General features: G+C 37.2%; 1 protein-coding gene across 3 annotated transcripts; it reads right to left on the minus strand.

The window, feature by feature from the left end:
* Positions 1-1,156: 1,156 nt before the first annotated feature.
* On the minus strand, positions 1,157-16,709 carry thrap3a (thyroid hormone receptor associated protein 3a). Of its 3 annotated transcripts, none has more exons than XM_026283787.1 (11): positions 16,380-16,709; positions 10,612-10,773; positions 6,481-7,299; positions 4,773-5,498; positions 4,468-4,637; positions 4,118-4,229; positions 3,899-3,983; positions 2,959-3,146; positions 1,939-2,110; positions 1,722-1,856; positions 1,157-1,589 (listed from the first exon to the last, which is right to left on the minus strand). In XM_026283787.1, exons 2-11 carry the CDS (start codon positions 10,743-10,745, stop codon positions 1,368-1,370), a joined length of 2,763 nt encoding a protein of 920 aa, XP_026139572.1. In that variant the 5' UTR covers positions 10,746-10,773; positions 16,380-16,709; the 3' UTR covers positions 1,157-1,367. The 3 variants fall into 3 exon arrangements, with proteins under 3 accessions (XP_026139572.1, XP_026139571.1, XP_026139573.1); XM_026283786.1 differs by having other exon boundaries at positions 1,722-1,859; positions 16,380-16,708; XM_026283788.1 differs by lacking the exons at positions 10,612-10,773; positions 16,380-16,709 and adding an exon at positions 8,494-8,692 and having other exon boundaries at positions 1,722-1,859.
* Positions 16,710-17,860: the final 1,151 nt, after the last annotated feature.

Genomic DNA, 17,860 nt, shown 5'->3' on the forward strand with positions numbered 1-17,860 from the left:
TAAAAAAAAACAGGATGCGCACACAGATTGTCAAAAACTTGCACCCTAATAAATCAAAAATGTAACAGTCTTTAAAACATTTGTAAGTGCATGTACATTTAAGTTTATCTGTAGGCTGTTTGTCCAGTTTCAAAGTTGACATCTTTGACTAGCAGTTGGATAAATGTAAATCTTTTTCCCCCACATGTCATTGACTGGGACATGAATGTCTACCTGCTGTAGTTTGGTCCCATAGCGAGACATTAGGGTCATTCATATTAATAAGTTATTAAGTCATGATCTTCCTTTCTATAGGTAGACACACAAGGGTCTCAAAAAGTTTCAAAAAACAGTCCACAAAACATTAATATGTACATCCTTTTTTTTTCAACAGCAATAATGAGTACATAATCAGCCATAGTTCTATACTGGTATTCTACACTTCAGGCACTATGGTGGATCAACAGGCACATAACCATTGAACTAGTGGTCAAATAAAATGAGCTTTTTGATGCCTGAAATCAACATCTATGAAGCAGTGTGGCCAATAAACTATGCTGTGTCGTATCATGTTGAATTGTACTGTATTTCATAAAACAATCAATACTATCCATTAGGGGTGCTCCGATCACGATCGGCCGATCGTTAATGCGCATTTCGTCAGTAAAGCCGGTTTTCTAATCAGCGGTTAATTCCATCAGGTGTGTGATTTCACATAGAGCAGCTGTTACTACACAGAGCCGTTGTTAACTGAGAAGATGGGCCAATAAACGCTGAAAATTAACGTGATTTGCGCATCTTCTCTATTAACAACGGCTCTGTGTATTAACAGCTACTCTATGTGAAATCACGCACCTGATGGAATTAACCGCTGATTAGAAAACCGGCTTTACTGAGGAGATACGCATAACGATCGGCCGATCGTGATCGGAGCACCTCTACTATCCATAGACAAGCTATCAGTAAAATTGGAAACTAAAAAAGTTGTGAGTTGCAATAAAATAGTCTCGGTTTCGAGAAGGAGTGCTAATTGATCCAGAGATTTAAGGTTTGAAAATAAGTTACCTTTAACAGTCTGCCATGAATGATTAGATGAATATGGCTCTAAATAACTTTGCTTAAACTCCATAATATGCATTTTTCTATGAACTATGAGTTTGCATGTAAAAAAAAAAAATACACAGAAAGCACAAAACAAGACCAAGCTGACAAAAAGCTTCCTCACGGAAATAGGAAATCAAAGCAATACAATAAAAACTTTTCCTATGAAAAGTTTTAGATGCATAGATGTGAATATTATATCCATTCTTGAAAGTGTGATGGCTGACAAGTCTTATCCCAGGGTTTAAAACACGATGAGGGATCTTAACATCGTTACTGCTCTGTTCTCACTGGTCCTGCTTTACATCTTCTCTTTGCTGTTCGCCCTCATCATCATCATCAGTGGTCTGGAATTTATCATGGGCCCATTTAGGGCTCGTATAATTGGTTGTGTTGGTATTTGTGGCCCTCCGGAGGATGAAACGTCCCTTTGCGCGAAGAGCATTTCCGCGACCACGTTCTCGTGTGTCCATCATCATCTTCTCAGCTTCTCCATCTCTGTTACTGTGCTGCAAAGACAAAAAAAAAATACAGACTTACCAAGAATCTAGTATATAGTTGTAGTTGGGACAATTTTTTTTCCATTAGAAATTCCAATAGATAGGTAAAGCAGAATGGGTGTTACAAAGAACACAACATACTAGGAAGTATTTCTTGCTCTTGGGAGGGTATTCTTGATCCCAGTCGTCATTCTTTGCTGACATGTTCATCTTTGAGTCACCATTACTGCTTCCATGGAAATTTCCTCGGTTCCAACTTCTGCCGCGTATTCGAAGCTGCTAAGAAACAGCAAATGGCAACCTTAAGTACCACAGCAATAAACAAACATCTTAGGTATTTCATACACTCAAAACTTACAAAGCCTCCCCGTGCCCGTCCTCTTTCTGCAGGCTCTCCATACTCTCTAAGACCCTGTTGTATTTTGGAGAAACTTTCTGCCTTGATCTCAGCGTCTTCTTCGTGGTAAACAAAGGAAGACGATGAAGATGAGGAAGGTGACTCAGAATGCTCACGTTTCTTCTTGTTTTTCCTAGGAATGAAATAACATTAGATTCGGACATTGTTCGTGAATGTTAGCAGTTCTAAAAAAATCTAAAATCAAATGGATCAAAGGTAACAACTTTTATTGTTCTTGACTTTATCAGGTTATTTGCTTCTCCACCAACTATAAATGAATCTTCACCAGAAGGAAATCAGGACATTTTTTAAACACTTGTCAGCTTTTGTCCAACATATTCCATATATCCAGCTGACCAAGACAAAAAGGTGCGTTCACACTGACAGTGATTTAATAGCTGAAGGTGACCAATTGGCTGTACAAGCAGGCATTCAAACCTGACAGTATCAGGAGGTTAATATCATGTAAGCTCCACTCCCATTGGAAGACGTTGTATGGTATTGCAGCTCATCTGAATAATATTCAACTTTGCTCAGCATTCACACTGCCAATGATCTCTGTCATTTATGTTGCCTCACATCACCAACTTTCATTTTTTGTCGCTGCAGACTGCTGTGAGTGTGAACGCATTTCAAGGCCTTTTTATAAAGGTTTTAAGGCCTCTTTAAGAGGCTCAAGATGGACTTCTTGATGGTTTCATCTTGCTTAATCTTTACTTGACTCAACCATTCTTTTAATATTGAGGCAAGTAAAATTCTGAAAGTGCAAAATGTGTATTGGTTGATCAAAATACCTCAAAATACACTTGAGAACCCAAACAAAAATACAACTGTCAGCTTATTATTTTTGTCACCTAAGTCACCAAAAAAGTCACCAAAATGGCAGCAGCTTCAGCCGTTTAAGTCCTTCTTGCAACTGAACAACTCAGGTCAGAACCTCTTTATTCAAGATCACTCTCACATGCCTATACAGCAGCTTACTTCATTTTTTTGTGCTTCTTTGAGTTTTTCTCAGTGGATATTTCCTTGCTCGGATCTGGAGAATCCCTCGATGCTCTTCCTCCATACTCTTCCTCTCTGTGCTCTCTCTCCCCACTCAAGTATTTCTTTCTGCGCTCAATATCCAGCCGAAGGTCCACTGAATCACCCTTAGAATTTTTACCATCGACCTGTGGTGAGGAGAAAGAGATATTTTGGCCAGATGAGGGTTAGCAGCGTTCCAGTAGCTTCATGTAGCATTGCATGGGGCGGGACCAAAATGAAAAACATGGCAACAGCTGAATTAAAACAACCATGCAGATGGATGAGAGGAAGAGACCTTTTCTAATATAATTCTAAGTGGCATTTTGGCTTCACACAGTCTTTCAACAGGCTAATTAAACAGAATTTCTCAGAAATGGCAATAGGCCACAATGGAAACAACTGGATTTGCTCTTACTTGCTCACCAAAATGAAAAAAAAAGACATTCAACCAAACAAAATACTGTAGTACAGGAGGCAAGATTACAGGACCACAGTAGATATACTTTCATTGGTGCTCATGAAAGTATGTTGTTTTTACTTGGCCTAAACACCTCACTTGTTCGTTGCAGGCTTTGAAGAGGAATACTTACTATGACTTTTGTTTAGAGTCCTTTGAATGGATTTGACATGGGAACAACTGGCCACTTCCATTTCTGACCCCTGATTTCTTGCCTCTTAGGAAGGCTTGTACCCATAGTAAAAGGTTACCATCAAACGTTGAGGGGGCGTTTACAACACAACAACCTGAATGCACCTCATCTCACATTTGGACTTTTATGCCTCTCTCATCAGAAACAGAGTTTAGAGAGAGAAGGAAGCCTAAGAATGCTCTGGCTGGATCACTCGAGCAGCATTCTTTTTTTTCCAAAATACGTCATATTTCAAAATGTTCGGTCACCTTGAAGCTGTTTTCCATGGAGCTTTTCATCTCATCAAACAGGAGAGAGTGCCTCTTAAAAGCACTGGGAGAAACATCAATTCTCCTGTGGAAAAACCAAAGAATATTCTGATAAATGTCGAGCCTCCTTTCTAACAGCCTTAGGAATTGTCAAAACAGATAAATTACTAGTACGTGCGTGAGAAAGCAGCCTGGGAAGTGGTCTCTGAATTTTTGTACCTGTGTATCTCTGGACTCTTTCTCTGCTTCATGAAGTCTTTCTCAGCAGCTCGTCTCTGGTACATGGCAAATCGGTCATTTAGAGTCAATCCAGAGGAAGGAAAATATTGAGCTGTGGGTGGACAAAAACATAATTGGTATTTTTGTATTAAATTATGAACTAGTAATATAAATATTTTTTCAAATATAATAAATTAATAAAGAATTTCATCAAGCAATAATTCCTGAATATACAAAATGAAACAAAAAGCTAAAAAATATTTATGAAATGAATACATTTCATTTTTAGAATACAGTTTACCAGCTCAGAACCTTGACTGCAAAAGACCTCAGTCATCAGTTTCAGTCACCTTTAATGTGATGGACAATTGAAACTATGTGTTGGGCAAACAGCTCAGATGGGCTTTTGGGTGACTGCTGAGCCCGAAGATGCTGAAGGACAGACTGAAACTCCAAATCCTTTTTATCAAGATCCAGTAAATCTAGAAGATTCCTTCTTTCATTGCTCAAAACAGAGGTCCTGTCAAATACAGCAAAAGACATAATGAATTCGAATTTGAATTGTATGCAGTCATATGCACAAAGTTTAGTAAAAATGCAAGTAGAAGCAAAATGGTCCTTGGTGATATCTTGGAGGGAAACCGAAATCATTTACCTTGCAAGGTCATCACTTAGAGAATCCATCCTCATGCTGAATTCACTTCCTCTTTTCACCGAAGCTCTCGGAGGGGATTCCTCATTCATAACCACAAACATCTCTTGCTCACGGTTCTCAGAGCTCCTCCTGGGCAGCAGTGTGGGTTTAGAAGAGGAACTTAGTGTGGTTTTCTCCTTTCGTTTTACATTAGAGAGCTTTTCAGGTGAGGGATCCTTAAACATGCCACTGAGCTGGTCTCTCTTTGATAGAGCAGCTAGTAAATTGGCTGCTCTCTCCTGTTTATGGCAGAGCAGGAGAGCTTCCAGCTCATCATCCCACGCCATGTCCTGCATCCTCCTTACACGATTCTCGAACATCTCACGAGCGGACACCGTGACTTTGCTTTTGCTTTTGGAGGGATCGTTTCCCATATCCTTCACCCTATCAGACCTCTCCATCTCTTCATCATCGTCCTCGTCATCCTTGCACAGAAGTGTCGGGCCGTTTCGTGAACCCCTTTTAGCGGAGCTTATGGATAACTTGTTACCATCACCACTCTTGGCAGATTTGGATTTCTCCTTTTCTTCTGTGTTGTCGTGATCTGCAGTGTGAGACAACTCAATGCCCTTTTCAAACATTTCTCCGTTTTCTTTATCACATACTATATCTCCATTACTTTTCCCTTTATGCATGGTGTCGTCCCATGTAGCGGACAGTTTTTTAAGATTTTGCTCCTCCAGAAATCTAGTCAATGAGAGAAAGAAATGTTCAGTTTAATGTTATTTTCAGTAACGTGCTCAGACGCATCTGTTGTCAGTTTGACGTGACCCAGGACTTCATCACCAAGTCAAATTGACAGAACTATTGGTAAACTGTAATGGATTTGTTCATTTTACCATGCACAAATGAATGGCTTCCACCGTAAAAAAGAGGTAAAAAAGTGTGTGTGAGGCTGGGAAAATGTCACTTCATCCATTTGCAAAGTTCAAATATGAACCTTTTAGATCTTTTTAGCACATCTAAATTACAGACTGTGAGCTGACATTTGTAAACAAGGCATATCTAGCTCTTTGTGTGTGTTGGTTCTTTCTTCCAACAGCTCTGTTGATGCATTTGAAGGGCAGATCGCAATCCGCAATATTACTTTCTGTCTGGCACGCTCACAGGATTTTTTGTGTTATTTCCACTCTTAGACTGACTAAAATAAAAGCAAAAAAGAAAAAGAAAATAGAAAGCAAATTTCAAATGCATGTAATCCATTGAAACATCTGTCATTTAATTCACCTGAAAGGCCTAAAACACCGTATGTCCAAGACAAATGAATCTATTATTAGTCGTTATGTCTAATGTCATTTGTAATAATATTGTCACTTTTGATCAATCTGCGTGTCATTGACAACAACAGGAAATGTTTTCTGAGCACCAAATCGGCATATTAGTATTAGAATGATTTCTGAATTATCATGTTATACTGAAGACTGGAATAATAGCTAAAGATTCTGAAAATTCAACCGCAATCACAGAAGTAAGATAAATTTTTCTGAAGTATTTTAAATAGAAAAGATTACATTAAATTGTAATAATATTTCATAATATTACTGTATTTTTTAATGAAATAAATGCAGCTTTGGTGAGCCTTAGAGACTTATATTATTCCAAACGTGTAGGATGTGTCCCTATTGACAAATAAGCAACACAGTTTTTCAGTAAAAGAAAGCAAACTTACTTCAAAAACGCAGCGGAGATAGCAATTGTATCATCTGTCTGTTGGTCAATATTTGTAAAGAGCCCAAAACCATTGAAAACTGGTGTAAGGCTTTTCTTTATGGGGCTGGTGTTTGAACTTTGCCAGGTGGTGGCACCTTTATTAGGAGCATCACGAGCAGGACTTGTCTCGTTGGTTGCAGAGTCCATCGGTTGGTCATTAGTGACAGTGGAGCAAACCTGTGGACTTGTCTTTCTTGGACTAGTGTCATGGTTCCTCAAAACCTGACAGTCCTCCACAGCCCTGTCTCCATCAGAGTTCCCTTTGGCCACTGGAGAGCCTCCCACCTGCTCTGCCAGAGCCCCATCTCCTCCTCCTTGGGGTTCTTCGGGCACAGAGATGTCCTCTCTGACATCTTTGCAATTGCGTTTGGCAGACCCAGCGTTGGAGGAGGAAGAATGGTGTGACTGTGGCGATCTCCCTGAAGACGACCTGTCAGAGCGGCGGGAATGACTGCGGGACTGAGGACTTTTTGACTGCTTCTTGGGAGAACGCGATCGGCCCCTCTTGGGGCTGTTGGGGTGGTACTGCTGCTGTTGCTGTTGCTGCTGATAGTGCTGCCGGAAGTTCTGCCAGTTTTTGGGTCTGTAGTTATTATATCCACCCCTTCCACCACGCTGAAAGCGGCCACGGAAAAAGCCCTGACCTCTGCCCCGGAAGTAATATGGCCTCCGGAAGCCTCTGTGATTGCCTCGAAACTCCCGTTGGTTCTGGTACTCCCGTGTTTGGTTCCTCTCCCGGTTGTGGGGTGGAGAATGGGATCTTGACCGAGAGCGAGACCTAGGGTTGGAAGATGACCAAAAGAAGAACCAAGTCAGGATGTAGAAAATGAGACAAAGAGACATTACATATGCTATAACAAAAGATCTAAAAGATTGTAAACAAAACATAAAAGTAGCTTTAAGATACCTCTGCGAGACAACAACAGACCAAAGATTTTCACTACTTATCCTCACCTCCACTGAAGAATCACCTTCAAATCAAATTTCATTCAAATATAATTTGGTTATAATGTCAAGAAATTTGGTTATGAGAGACTTGAGAACAAATGACATTTGTTTTATTGATGTCCTACTAAATGCTTTAGGTCATTTATTCAAAATAACGGCAAATCATGACTTTGGGCCACTTCCTCACACAAATAAGCCTTTTTTCTATAATGCTTTTATAGTGTTTTTATTTATTTTTTTGGAGCTAGAAAGCCCAGTAGTTGCATGAAAAAGACTTTATAAGATCATTCTTATATGATATTATAAGAATGCATAATAATAATAGTAATAAATGAATGTTGTTAAATGAACAACAACAATAATAAAAGGTTAACAGTCATTATAATAACTGATAACTTTAATTTCTAAAGCAAAAAGGCCAATGTATATTAGCGCAAAACTGTATAAATATATTCTATAATTGCAAATTCAGTTGTTTTGACTATTTAAGATCAATAATTAGTCTAATACTATTTCACAGAATTATTCATTGCTGCGACCAATTACAAATCAAAGCTCTGGGTGCAAGGTCAACTTTAGCCACACGGTGGCCCTGTTGTTCTGTCTATGAAGTAAGTATCTAAAGTACTTATCCAAAGTAGTCTTGGTCTCTGTAAAGCAGACCATTTCGGCATGCCTTAACACATCACAAACACTGATAATCAACTAAACAGCTTGTGCATCGCACCCTGATCTTTAGAATATTCAATATGCATAATTTCTAGAATATAATCTCATTGGAAAATTAAACGGACGCTGAAACATTTCAACATTGTGCACACGTCAACTGTGTCAGACAAAAAAATTTATTAAAACCTGTCATTCTAGTACAGTGGAATTTTTTTTTTGTCATTTGAAAAGTGTAACGGTATTGCAAATGGTTATCCAACTGAAGCATCCTGCAGCTGATAGAATCCAACAACTACACACATGCATAATAACATTAACAATAATAATCTACAGTTTTGCCTGGTTTTGTACTCACCTAATGCGCCTTTTCATTGGAATACAAAGTAAGAAGGTAGTGCACAGAGCAACATGATACTCTCAGAGTGAGCGAGAGGGACTTTGCATTTCCTCTAGTGAGCGCAGATGGAAAGAGTCAGTCACATGGGTCATATGGGAAAGATTTCTACTCTCTTTTCTATGAAGCAAAGAGGAGGTTCTCAGCCTAGCATTTACAACACATAAGCTTTGCACAGAGCGATTACGATTACAACAGCTCTCTTATTTGAAAAGCTATTCATCCACTAGTTAAGTTAAATTGATTTAAGTAATTATTTAGACACTCTCATGTCATTTCGAACTTATATAATTTTCTGTCTTCTGGGAAGCTCAAAAGCAGCTTTTTTATTGTTTAATTGGTTGCACTTTTCCCTGAAATTACAATGAATGGTACAAAAGCAACATAATATGACACATACACTGAAGGGCATGTCTTCTAAAGTCATATATGAGATACTGACCAAATTTAAGTCATTACTGACTGATACTGTAGCTCACATCTCACAAGGAAATTCAGAATGACATAATTTTTGGTCTTTTTGTCACACAAAGCCATCATAAGACTTCAGAAGACCTGTAATCTCTGTGCGAAGGTCATATTGGCAACTAATAGAGTTGTACGTCTTGTTAAAGCTTGAAAACTTTAACTGCGATAGAACTTGAAAAAATATGATCTGGAAATGTATGCATTTTCATCCACTTATGACCTTATGACAGTTTGACTTCATTCAAAACCATACAGCTATGCTTCATTCTTATGAGATGCATGCATCAAGCTTTTTCCAGCTGCAGAATCTCTCTGAAACTGTGGTCAGGAGTGAGAGGCCAGGCTCACAAATAAGGGACATCAGATTTTGCCCTCAACGGATTCCATTTGCATGAAAAATTGACATTGTATATCTCTCTGACTGGCTTCACATTATACTGTCAACCACACAGGACAAGGGATCCATGCTTATGGAAAAAAAAATCATGCATCCTCAAAAATATTTAAAACAAAAAAACCAGAGTACCACAAATACGTATCCGTTTTTGTCGAATACAGAGCAGCAGTTTTTTGGCAGGGACAATTTACATTTGGCTACCTAACGGGCTCCACCGTGTTGTAAGCACAAAACCAGCAGTTCTATGAGAATGTGCAGGGAAGTACAATTTTAGCATGGGAAATAAGAAAGCGTGGTGAGCCTTTCCAATGCCACAGCCCTTCCCAAATATCAGACTTTATACAATGCTGACGAACACATGGAGAGTAAAATCACATTGACTGAGCAGCCCCTTTTCAACAAGTGAGGAAGTCAAAGTATAAAAGCACAGGCTTTTATTTATGTACGGAGGTGTACCTTACATAGCTTTGGCCTGGCAGCTGTGGCTGAATGGCTGAGACTGGGATATTGATTTTAATTTCAAATGAGACATGGAGGGGAAGCCGAGCATGAGTCACATGTTTACAATGGAGTTCCATAGTGTGTTTACGAACAAAGTGAGAAGTTAAGAGTTTGCCAGCCCACTCAATCCTTAAGCACGTCTGTCAAGGCACAGTAGGCCTTATTGTGTTTAGATTTGTACTTTGTTGTATGGTCAGAATGAATAGCAAATGTTCATTGTTCACCAAGCACAAAATCATAAGTAGATCCAGATGGAATCATTATTCTTGCAATTCTGGGTTTATTTATACAGAACTGTGAGCTAATTCCATGTGGGCCTGATTGGAAGACAGCAAAAGAGGCTAAATGAATCTGCATGAATGACCTAGTAGTCAGGAAAATGGAAATCATTACTGATCATTTAATTCATTTTTTTTTTTTGCTCTTAGAAATGATTTTACAATACATCCCTTCTTTCCTATTCATTCTGTTATGTATGTACATCCACAACATGTCACTGAAAGTGAGGACAGGAACTTGAAAGTACATAGTCTGACTCAAAACTTAAGTTCATAATTGAAACCATCCCCTTCATCCAACATCTGCATACACCTGCTTTGTACGCTGCATTAATGGTAACCAATGCCATCTCATTTTAATTTACAAAATATTTAGTATGCCATGATGATGGCAAAGCCTGTAGCTTCTATTTAATTAGCATCCTTGACACTTACCAATATCTGCGTTTCCTGGATCTAGATCTAGAGCTGCTTTTTGATCTGGAACGGGAGCGGGAATCAGAATGGGATCTTGATCTGGAGGCCGAGCGGGAGCGAGACCTAGACTCTGATTTCTGTGTCTTTGACATTGTTGCTTGTTGCCTTTCACATATGTGCCTGTAATAAAACAAAAACCATTCAGACCAGCAAATAAATAAAAAAAGTTGTAATCATAAAAAATGACATTTTTAAAAAGTTTTATGAGTTGTTACCGTGTTTGTTCTAGTTTTTTTTTATCAATTATATTTTCAGCAAAACAAGCAAGGAACATTTATATAAAAGGCTTTATAGTGTTACAAGGCTTGCTTTACTTTAAAAATTGTATGAAAAACACCACTCATCCATCTGAGATGTTTTTTTTTCTCTGGGACATTAAGATGGCTTGGCTTGGCAGTATTAAAATTTCCATATCTTTAAATCATGGTTTGTCAAGCTACAACCTGGAAAAATAAGCACTTAAAGGTTTGTTTAAAGGCACATCAGGAATTAATAATGGAATAAGGAGCAAATGTCAGCTACAAGGTTTGAGTGAAGGATCATTAACTGGCAGTCTGTCATTATTCTTAATAATAATTTACAGTCTGTTAGTTCTGCGATAATGGCTGGCTAATTGTACATTATACTCCTCATTACACAACTAAATATTGATTTGAGTTGACTTATTTTCTTACCTACATTATCTTAAAACTTCCACCAGGAAAAAAATTAAATAATTACATTAATCAGCCAACAATGCAACGATATTAGAGTAATATTAATACTGTACAAATCCAAAGAGATTTTCACTACAGTCAATAACTGAGATGTAAGGAGGCATCATTTGCGCTGTACAAAACAACATGTGTGCGTCTACAGTGTGATGCAAGAGACATGAAAGTAGAGCCAGTTTCAGTTACTGATGAGAAACGCTGCCATGCAAGACAGTACAAGTCAGGTTCAAGAAGTAAAAATCACATTCATTTTCTCCATAGAGGAATTCATTTTTATGACAGACATAATGTGAGCTATAAAGTTGTTAATTGATGAAATACGCTTTTGTTGACTTTTTTTATCGTGGTAAAAACGACATTACCTTTGATTCTGCAAAGAAATCTACTTTAGCATCTGCCCATGATGGGAATGACAATACATAATCAACATTTTTATATTCGTTTGTCATCTTTTATTTGATTATGTAATTCTTTCCTCATTAAAGCCATTCAGACAGTCTTGTAATCTTTTGTCTTTGTAATTTTGTGATTAACCTCGCTGATAGCTGGTTGTTTGATTCATGGCTAATACATTTTAAAATGGCTTTACTTATAGTCTTCCTTGTACATTAAAATGCAATAGGATAAAATATTTCAGCACTGAAAAAATGCACACTTCAGCTTCAATTAATCTGACTTTCTTTCATCAGTAAATATTTAAATACACACCGCATGTGTTGAATCTACTGACAAGGACAAATGTGAGGAAAAGCTACAGGTTTAAGGACAGATGTAAAGTGACGCCACATTAGCATGGAGGTGAGAGTGATTTACTGGCTATTTAATGTTATCCTCAATGTATTTAAAGGGGTGTTGAAATGTGATTCTGTCTATTGTCCATCATCTTTACCTTCCACAAATACCCTCAACTGTTTCTCTGGCCTCACTCTTGGGTTTTTACTATAGGGAACACTGGTGATCAAAGAGAGACAGCACTGGCCCAAAATAAACTTGCAGCAGAGATAAAGAGAGAGCTTTTGAGTGTACTGCGATGACTGCAAATATATATCTATATTATAAGCTGCACCTTGAATGCTTGTCGTCATACCTGTTTAAAGATAGTACTATTAATTAAAGTTACTAAACATAGATTCAAATCCAGTATGAATTTATTTGCTATCTTTGCTCTCATTACTAAGTGTGAAAACTTCGAGCTATTTGTTTACTTTATCTGGACAGAAAGTGACTGGTGACGCATCGCAAACAATTAGCTGTCACCTAACTGATCCATTAGGACTGCTGACATAAGGATCTCAAATAGACGCACAGAAATAGACCCTCAAGGCCCGTTTACACCAAGAACGATAACTATATTAGCATCCACACCAACAGATGATAACGTTCTGATTATTCTAAGTGCATGATACACTTACAATGTCTGAAACTTTTAATGCGCAAGTGTTTAAAAGCTGACTGGATTCTGATTGGCTGTCAATATTTTTATCATTCATCAGCTGGAAAAAATGCTTTGAAATTGACTCCAACTATATTGTTTATTGTGTGTCATTATTGCAATACAGTAATTGCGGTGTGGACTGCACTATTCTCATCTTTTGACCTCTCCAAACTTGAACTCTTATCTTTAACTTTATGGTTATAGTTATCGTTATAGTTGCCATTATTGGTGTAAATGGCCCTTTTTGTGTTCAATGACATCCTCGACTTTCTCTTGGCTTTGCTTGTGAAAAACAAGCCTCAAGATTTACTTGCATTTTTTGGTAATCCTACATATGACGTGCAATTCACCTCGGCCCTCCAGAAAAATTATTTGGGAGCTTTCCCTTTTTGAGAATTATCAGAAGCTTTGCACACAGGAAATTGCAGACTGAATGCTTAAGCTACAATTCATTGTGGTCTTTTTGAGTGTGGCATGCGAGTAGATCCGTGCTGCTGTTTTAGTAAACACAGACCCAAATTAACCCAAAGCCTCTTTTTTTATTCTTTTTAACTGCTTGTTGGTTTTGGCCAGCAGTCCATAATTTCCTGCTGCCTCCAGACATCCAGACGTTTGGCTTACTGTGCAAAGTTTCTAAGCTACTTTACTTCTACTGTATATTAAGGAACAATGGGAACATACTTGGAAGTTTAACCATTAAATAAATGTCACAAGTATTTATATAGTATGTCAACTAAGACACTTGGTGTTCAACAACCCAGCAGCAACAGTTTCTCATTCTCAGCACCTGTCTTTAGAGATTAGCAAAGTTAGTTTCAGATGCCTAAAATAGAGATAACAGGAAAATAACACGTCAGCAGATACTTCCATCTGTATACAGTATAGCTACCCGTCTGCAAATGAGATCTATCTAATTGAATCTTAACAGTGGAGGAGTCTGATCATGACACTTTTAAGATAATGAAGGCATCTTTACATGTGTTAAGAAATTGTGTGGGATTCATTTCAAAGCATAGTATGATAGATTAATAAAGAGCAGCTGTCTTGTAATCTTTCTTTAGCTAATCCTTAATTTTCCTGAGGGGGTCAGTAAAGCATATGCGTGTCTATTTGTCCGTATAGGAATGGAGTATGGTCTGTAGTCTTATCAAAAGGATTTGATGGCTAAAAATGTCTGTGTCAAACATCTCCGGTGGTCATACCCTTGTGCTGTCATTACAACATCACACATACCCATGCATCTAGATGGCCCCCAACAGTGACAGCTGCTCTTGGACCTTCTCACCTGTTCGATTAAGGGGGGGGGGGGGGGGGTTGATGTAAACAATGGTGCAACCTGACACAGCCGCAATATGCTCCCAACACTCAATCAACAGCTCTATCATGAAGATCACAGATGCAACACCAGCAGCACCAAAATCCCATTTGTTTTCTGCATTAGTCAATGCAGCAAAAGAGACACTTATCAACAGCCAAAGCATCTGTTACATTCTTCTAAAGACACCACAGATGTGTGAAAACCTCTTTGAAGTGTAGAAAACATATGCCTTTTAGAGCTTACAGCTTCTGAGGTAAACATTTGATTGATTGTGGAGTTTTCGAATCAATCTCTTCAGCAACTCTATTAATAAATGAAGTATGGGTGCATTGCTTGAGAAGCTCTTGAGAACTTGAGAAGCTCTATACTTTTTGGTTGCACTGAGATGCAGCTTCAAGGCTTAAAGTGATTCACATCCTGTCATCATCTTCACCACCAGAACGTCTGCATGATTTTCTATCCTCTTTAGGTCACAAAAGAGGTAGATCTTCGCACTGATTTCCATATATAGTAAGCAAATTGTAACTATGGGCTGTCAAGCTTCAATACTGACAGAAGTTCATACTATCTGGGGACTCTGTTTTGAGGGTTCTGAGGAGTGGCATCTCAACATGAACTTTTATTGAACAGAAATAGCAGAACAGCGGGAACCTTCTGCTTATGTTTTTATTTAGTGTTTCACTGAGGAATGAAAAGAATAAAGGTTGGAAAAATATGTGTGTATATACAGCCATAAGACCCAAAAGCCTGCTTATAGAGGAAATGTTTTTCTTTTAGTTTTTTATTAATGCTGAGCCCGGTCCAGTGCTGGGCCGTCTTTTATATTGTGATGACTTGTGTCTCATCTTGCTGTCATCGCTGCATCAGTTAGCCTCTGCAGATTTCACAAGAGAACTCATCGGTTGAACGTCTTCTCTATTTTAGTCGTATATGAGAATTACATAAAATATATAACCTAATGGATATCCACCTTATTTTTCAATGTGGAAGTAAGCCGTTTTCTGTCGATGTGCGAGACTTCCAGTTCATTAGCCACTATGGGGAAATAACGAGCAGAAAAACAAAGTGTAGTAAACAGCAAAACTGTTTGCACTACAAACCAGTGTTCATAATTAAGATATTACATTAAAAGACTAAGTAAGACACACCAGTTTGAAATATCACGCCGCAAAATAAAATGTTTTGTACACTTAAGAATAGCTTGAAGCGGATGACCCCAGAAGCCAGACACATTAAATTTACAAATGGCCATGGCGACTCTTACGGGAAAAATAAGGTGGATACTGTGTAATGATAACAAAGAGCTTGCTGTAGTCTGTTTGACAAAACTGATTATTTAAAAAATGGGCTGACCAAACTTTCTGAATTAATATAGTGAGCTAATGAAAAGGCAAGAGATTGAGTTGTTATTGTTTCACGAACATGCTTCACAAAGCCAAAAGTAAGTGAATGGTTACATAATTTAGGCCTACAAATCCAAACACAAACTGGGGCTGAACAGATTTTAGATTATTCAAATACGGCACTATAATGTAAGTTCTGACTGACACAATATTGTGGCACAGTGTCACCCATTCAATTTCATCCATCACTGATTTTTAAAAGAAATATTACTGTACATTATCAAACTTTCCCCCTTTAAAAATCCACAAATAATGTATGGTGCTCATGAACTGTATTTTATAATTCTATAATTAAACACTTAAAAAAATATGTAGGCCTACATTTAAATAATTAAATTCATGCACAGGACAAAAGAGGGAAAACACATTTAACTAATGGGAAAAAAAAAGAAAAATGAATGCTGCTGATTGTAAACCGGTGTTTTAAATTTGTATTTTTGTAAATATTTGGAACATGGTGTGGAGCTATTGTTAAATATAAAGCAAATTTAAACTGTAATATCATCCATGGTTTGTCTATTTGTTTTTAATTAAGACAAAATGATTTAAAATGATGCAAAAAAAAAAAAATAATAATAATAAAAAATAATAATAATTCAAACTGATTGTGAAACATTATGAATGTTTACCAGGAAACCTAAATTAATGAATAGTGAAATGAATAATGAAAAATGAATTTTTAGTTATTCTTACAACAATAAAACTGTGGTAATTTAGCATAATCAACAATCATTGTCAAAAACATTATTTAAACAAAATGACATCTGTTTACATTTTTTGTTTGTTTTTATCCTCTTTTATTCCAGGTAACGTTAACGTTAACTTTTATTAAATTAAAGTTTCTAAAAAACACTTACCTATAATTAGCTGTAGTCCACGATGAAAAGATGAATCTATTGTCAAATGTTACAGGTGACTGAATTAGTTTCCGTTCGTTTTGAAAGAGAGAAAAAAATAACTCGTTAAACTTAAAATAACATTAGCTATTTAAATCATTCTGTCGGAGAAAACGGCAATATCCAGTTGGTTTAAACTGAAGTATCCAGATTAAGAACGTAGTTTATTTAATTCCAAATGACAAACGTGTCGTATTAAGTCGTAACCAAACTGTTCTCTTCAAGTCAAATGTTGTAAAGCAGCTTTATGTGCTCACAGTGGCAGACTGGGGGTGTGACACGAGACTGTGATACAGCGTGGATACTACAGGCTGCGCGGGTTAAGTTTCTCCTCTACATTTCCCTGTCAATCAAATGTGCCCTGAAAGATAGCCACGCCCTTATATAAGTTAAAGGAACAGGCACGCTTTTTTTCATTTTTATGTACATGGCAAGTTCTCTTGTTATTGTTAGCCTCATAAAAACACACACATAGCAGCATCAGCATTAGAATTGACAGAATTTAACTGTTAGGGTATTTATGTTGTTCAAACTAAATAAGAAAGTTAAATTACAGTTAGGGTGCAATTTGTTAAAAACAGAGGTAACAGAGTGTCATCATTGAAATTTTGATGTAGAAATTCATACAAGGTAGAAATACAGTGTAATTCTTCATATAAAATGAACAGTAAAAATACATAATTTTATAAAGTTTATTTATTTATTTTAATTAAAGTTTATCCATAATATTACATTCTTCATTTATAAAGTCATCTTGTCTGAGTCATAACAGAAATATGCACAGATCAAGCACCGTTTATGGATTATGTGATTTTTAACAGATGGCAATGGTTTAAAGTTATAATTCCTTAATTAATTGTTTCTTACAAACATTCTGCTTTCACTTCACAAGACATTCAATGACTGTAGTTGTGTAGATTACTTTTGATGTTTTTATCAGCTGTTAGACCTCTCTTTCTGACGGCACCCATTCACTGCAGGGGATCAGCTGGTGAATGATTTAATGCTAATTTTCTCCAAATCTATTCCAATGAAGAAACAAAATCATCTACATCTTGCATGACCTGAGAATGCAATTTTATTCCTTTAATAGGGTGAGATATTCCTTTAAGAAATCATTAGAAATTTGTCTTCCAAGTATAGGCCTACAAATTTATGTCATGATTGAACAGCTCAAAAAACAATGAAAGACAGTACAAGCCATGAAGTGCATTATTCATTCTTATTATTCACTTTACTTTTCTTCTTACAAGAATTTATCATCTTCTTGACACTAGTCCTATAAATAATGAAATAAACATCAGCCCAAGGTTTGTGCTTGTCATCTTACTCATAGCTTTACTTTTGCAAGGCAAATATTTAGCCAAGTGTTTGAGTGAGTAAATCAAGCCATGATGTGTGGTCCTTAGTTTTTGACAGATGCTGATATTCTGTGGTTTGGA

This window comes from Carassius auratus, chromosome 16, assembly GCF_003368295.1.
Source record: "Carassius auratus strain Wakin chromosome 16, ASM336829v1, whole genome shotgun sequence".
Classification (NCBI taxonomy): domain Eukaryota; kingdom Metazoa; phylum Chordata; class Actinopteri; order Cypriniformes; family Cyprinidae; genus Carassius; species Carassius auratus.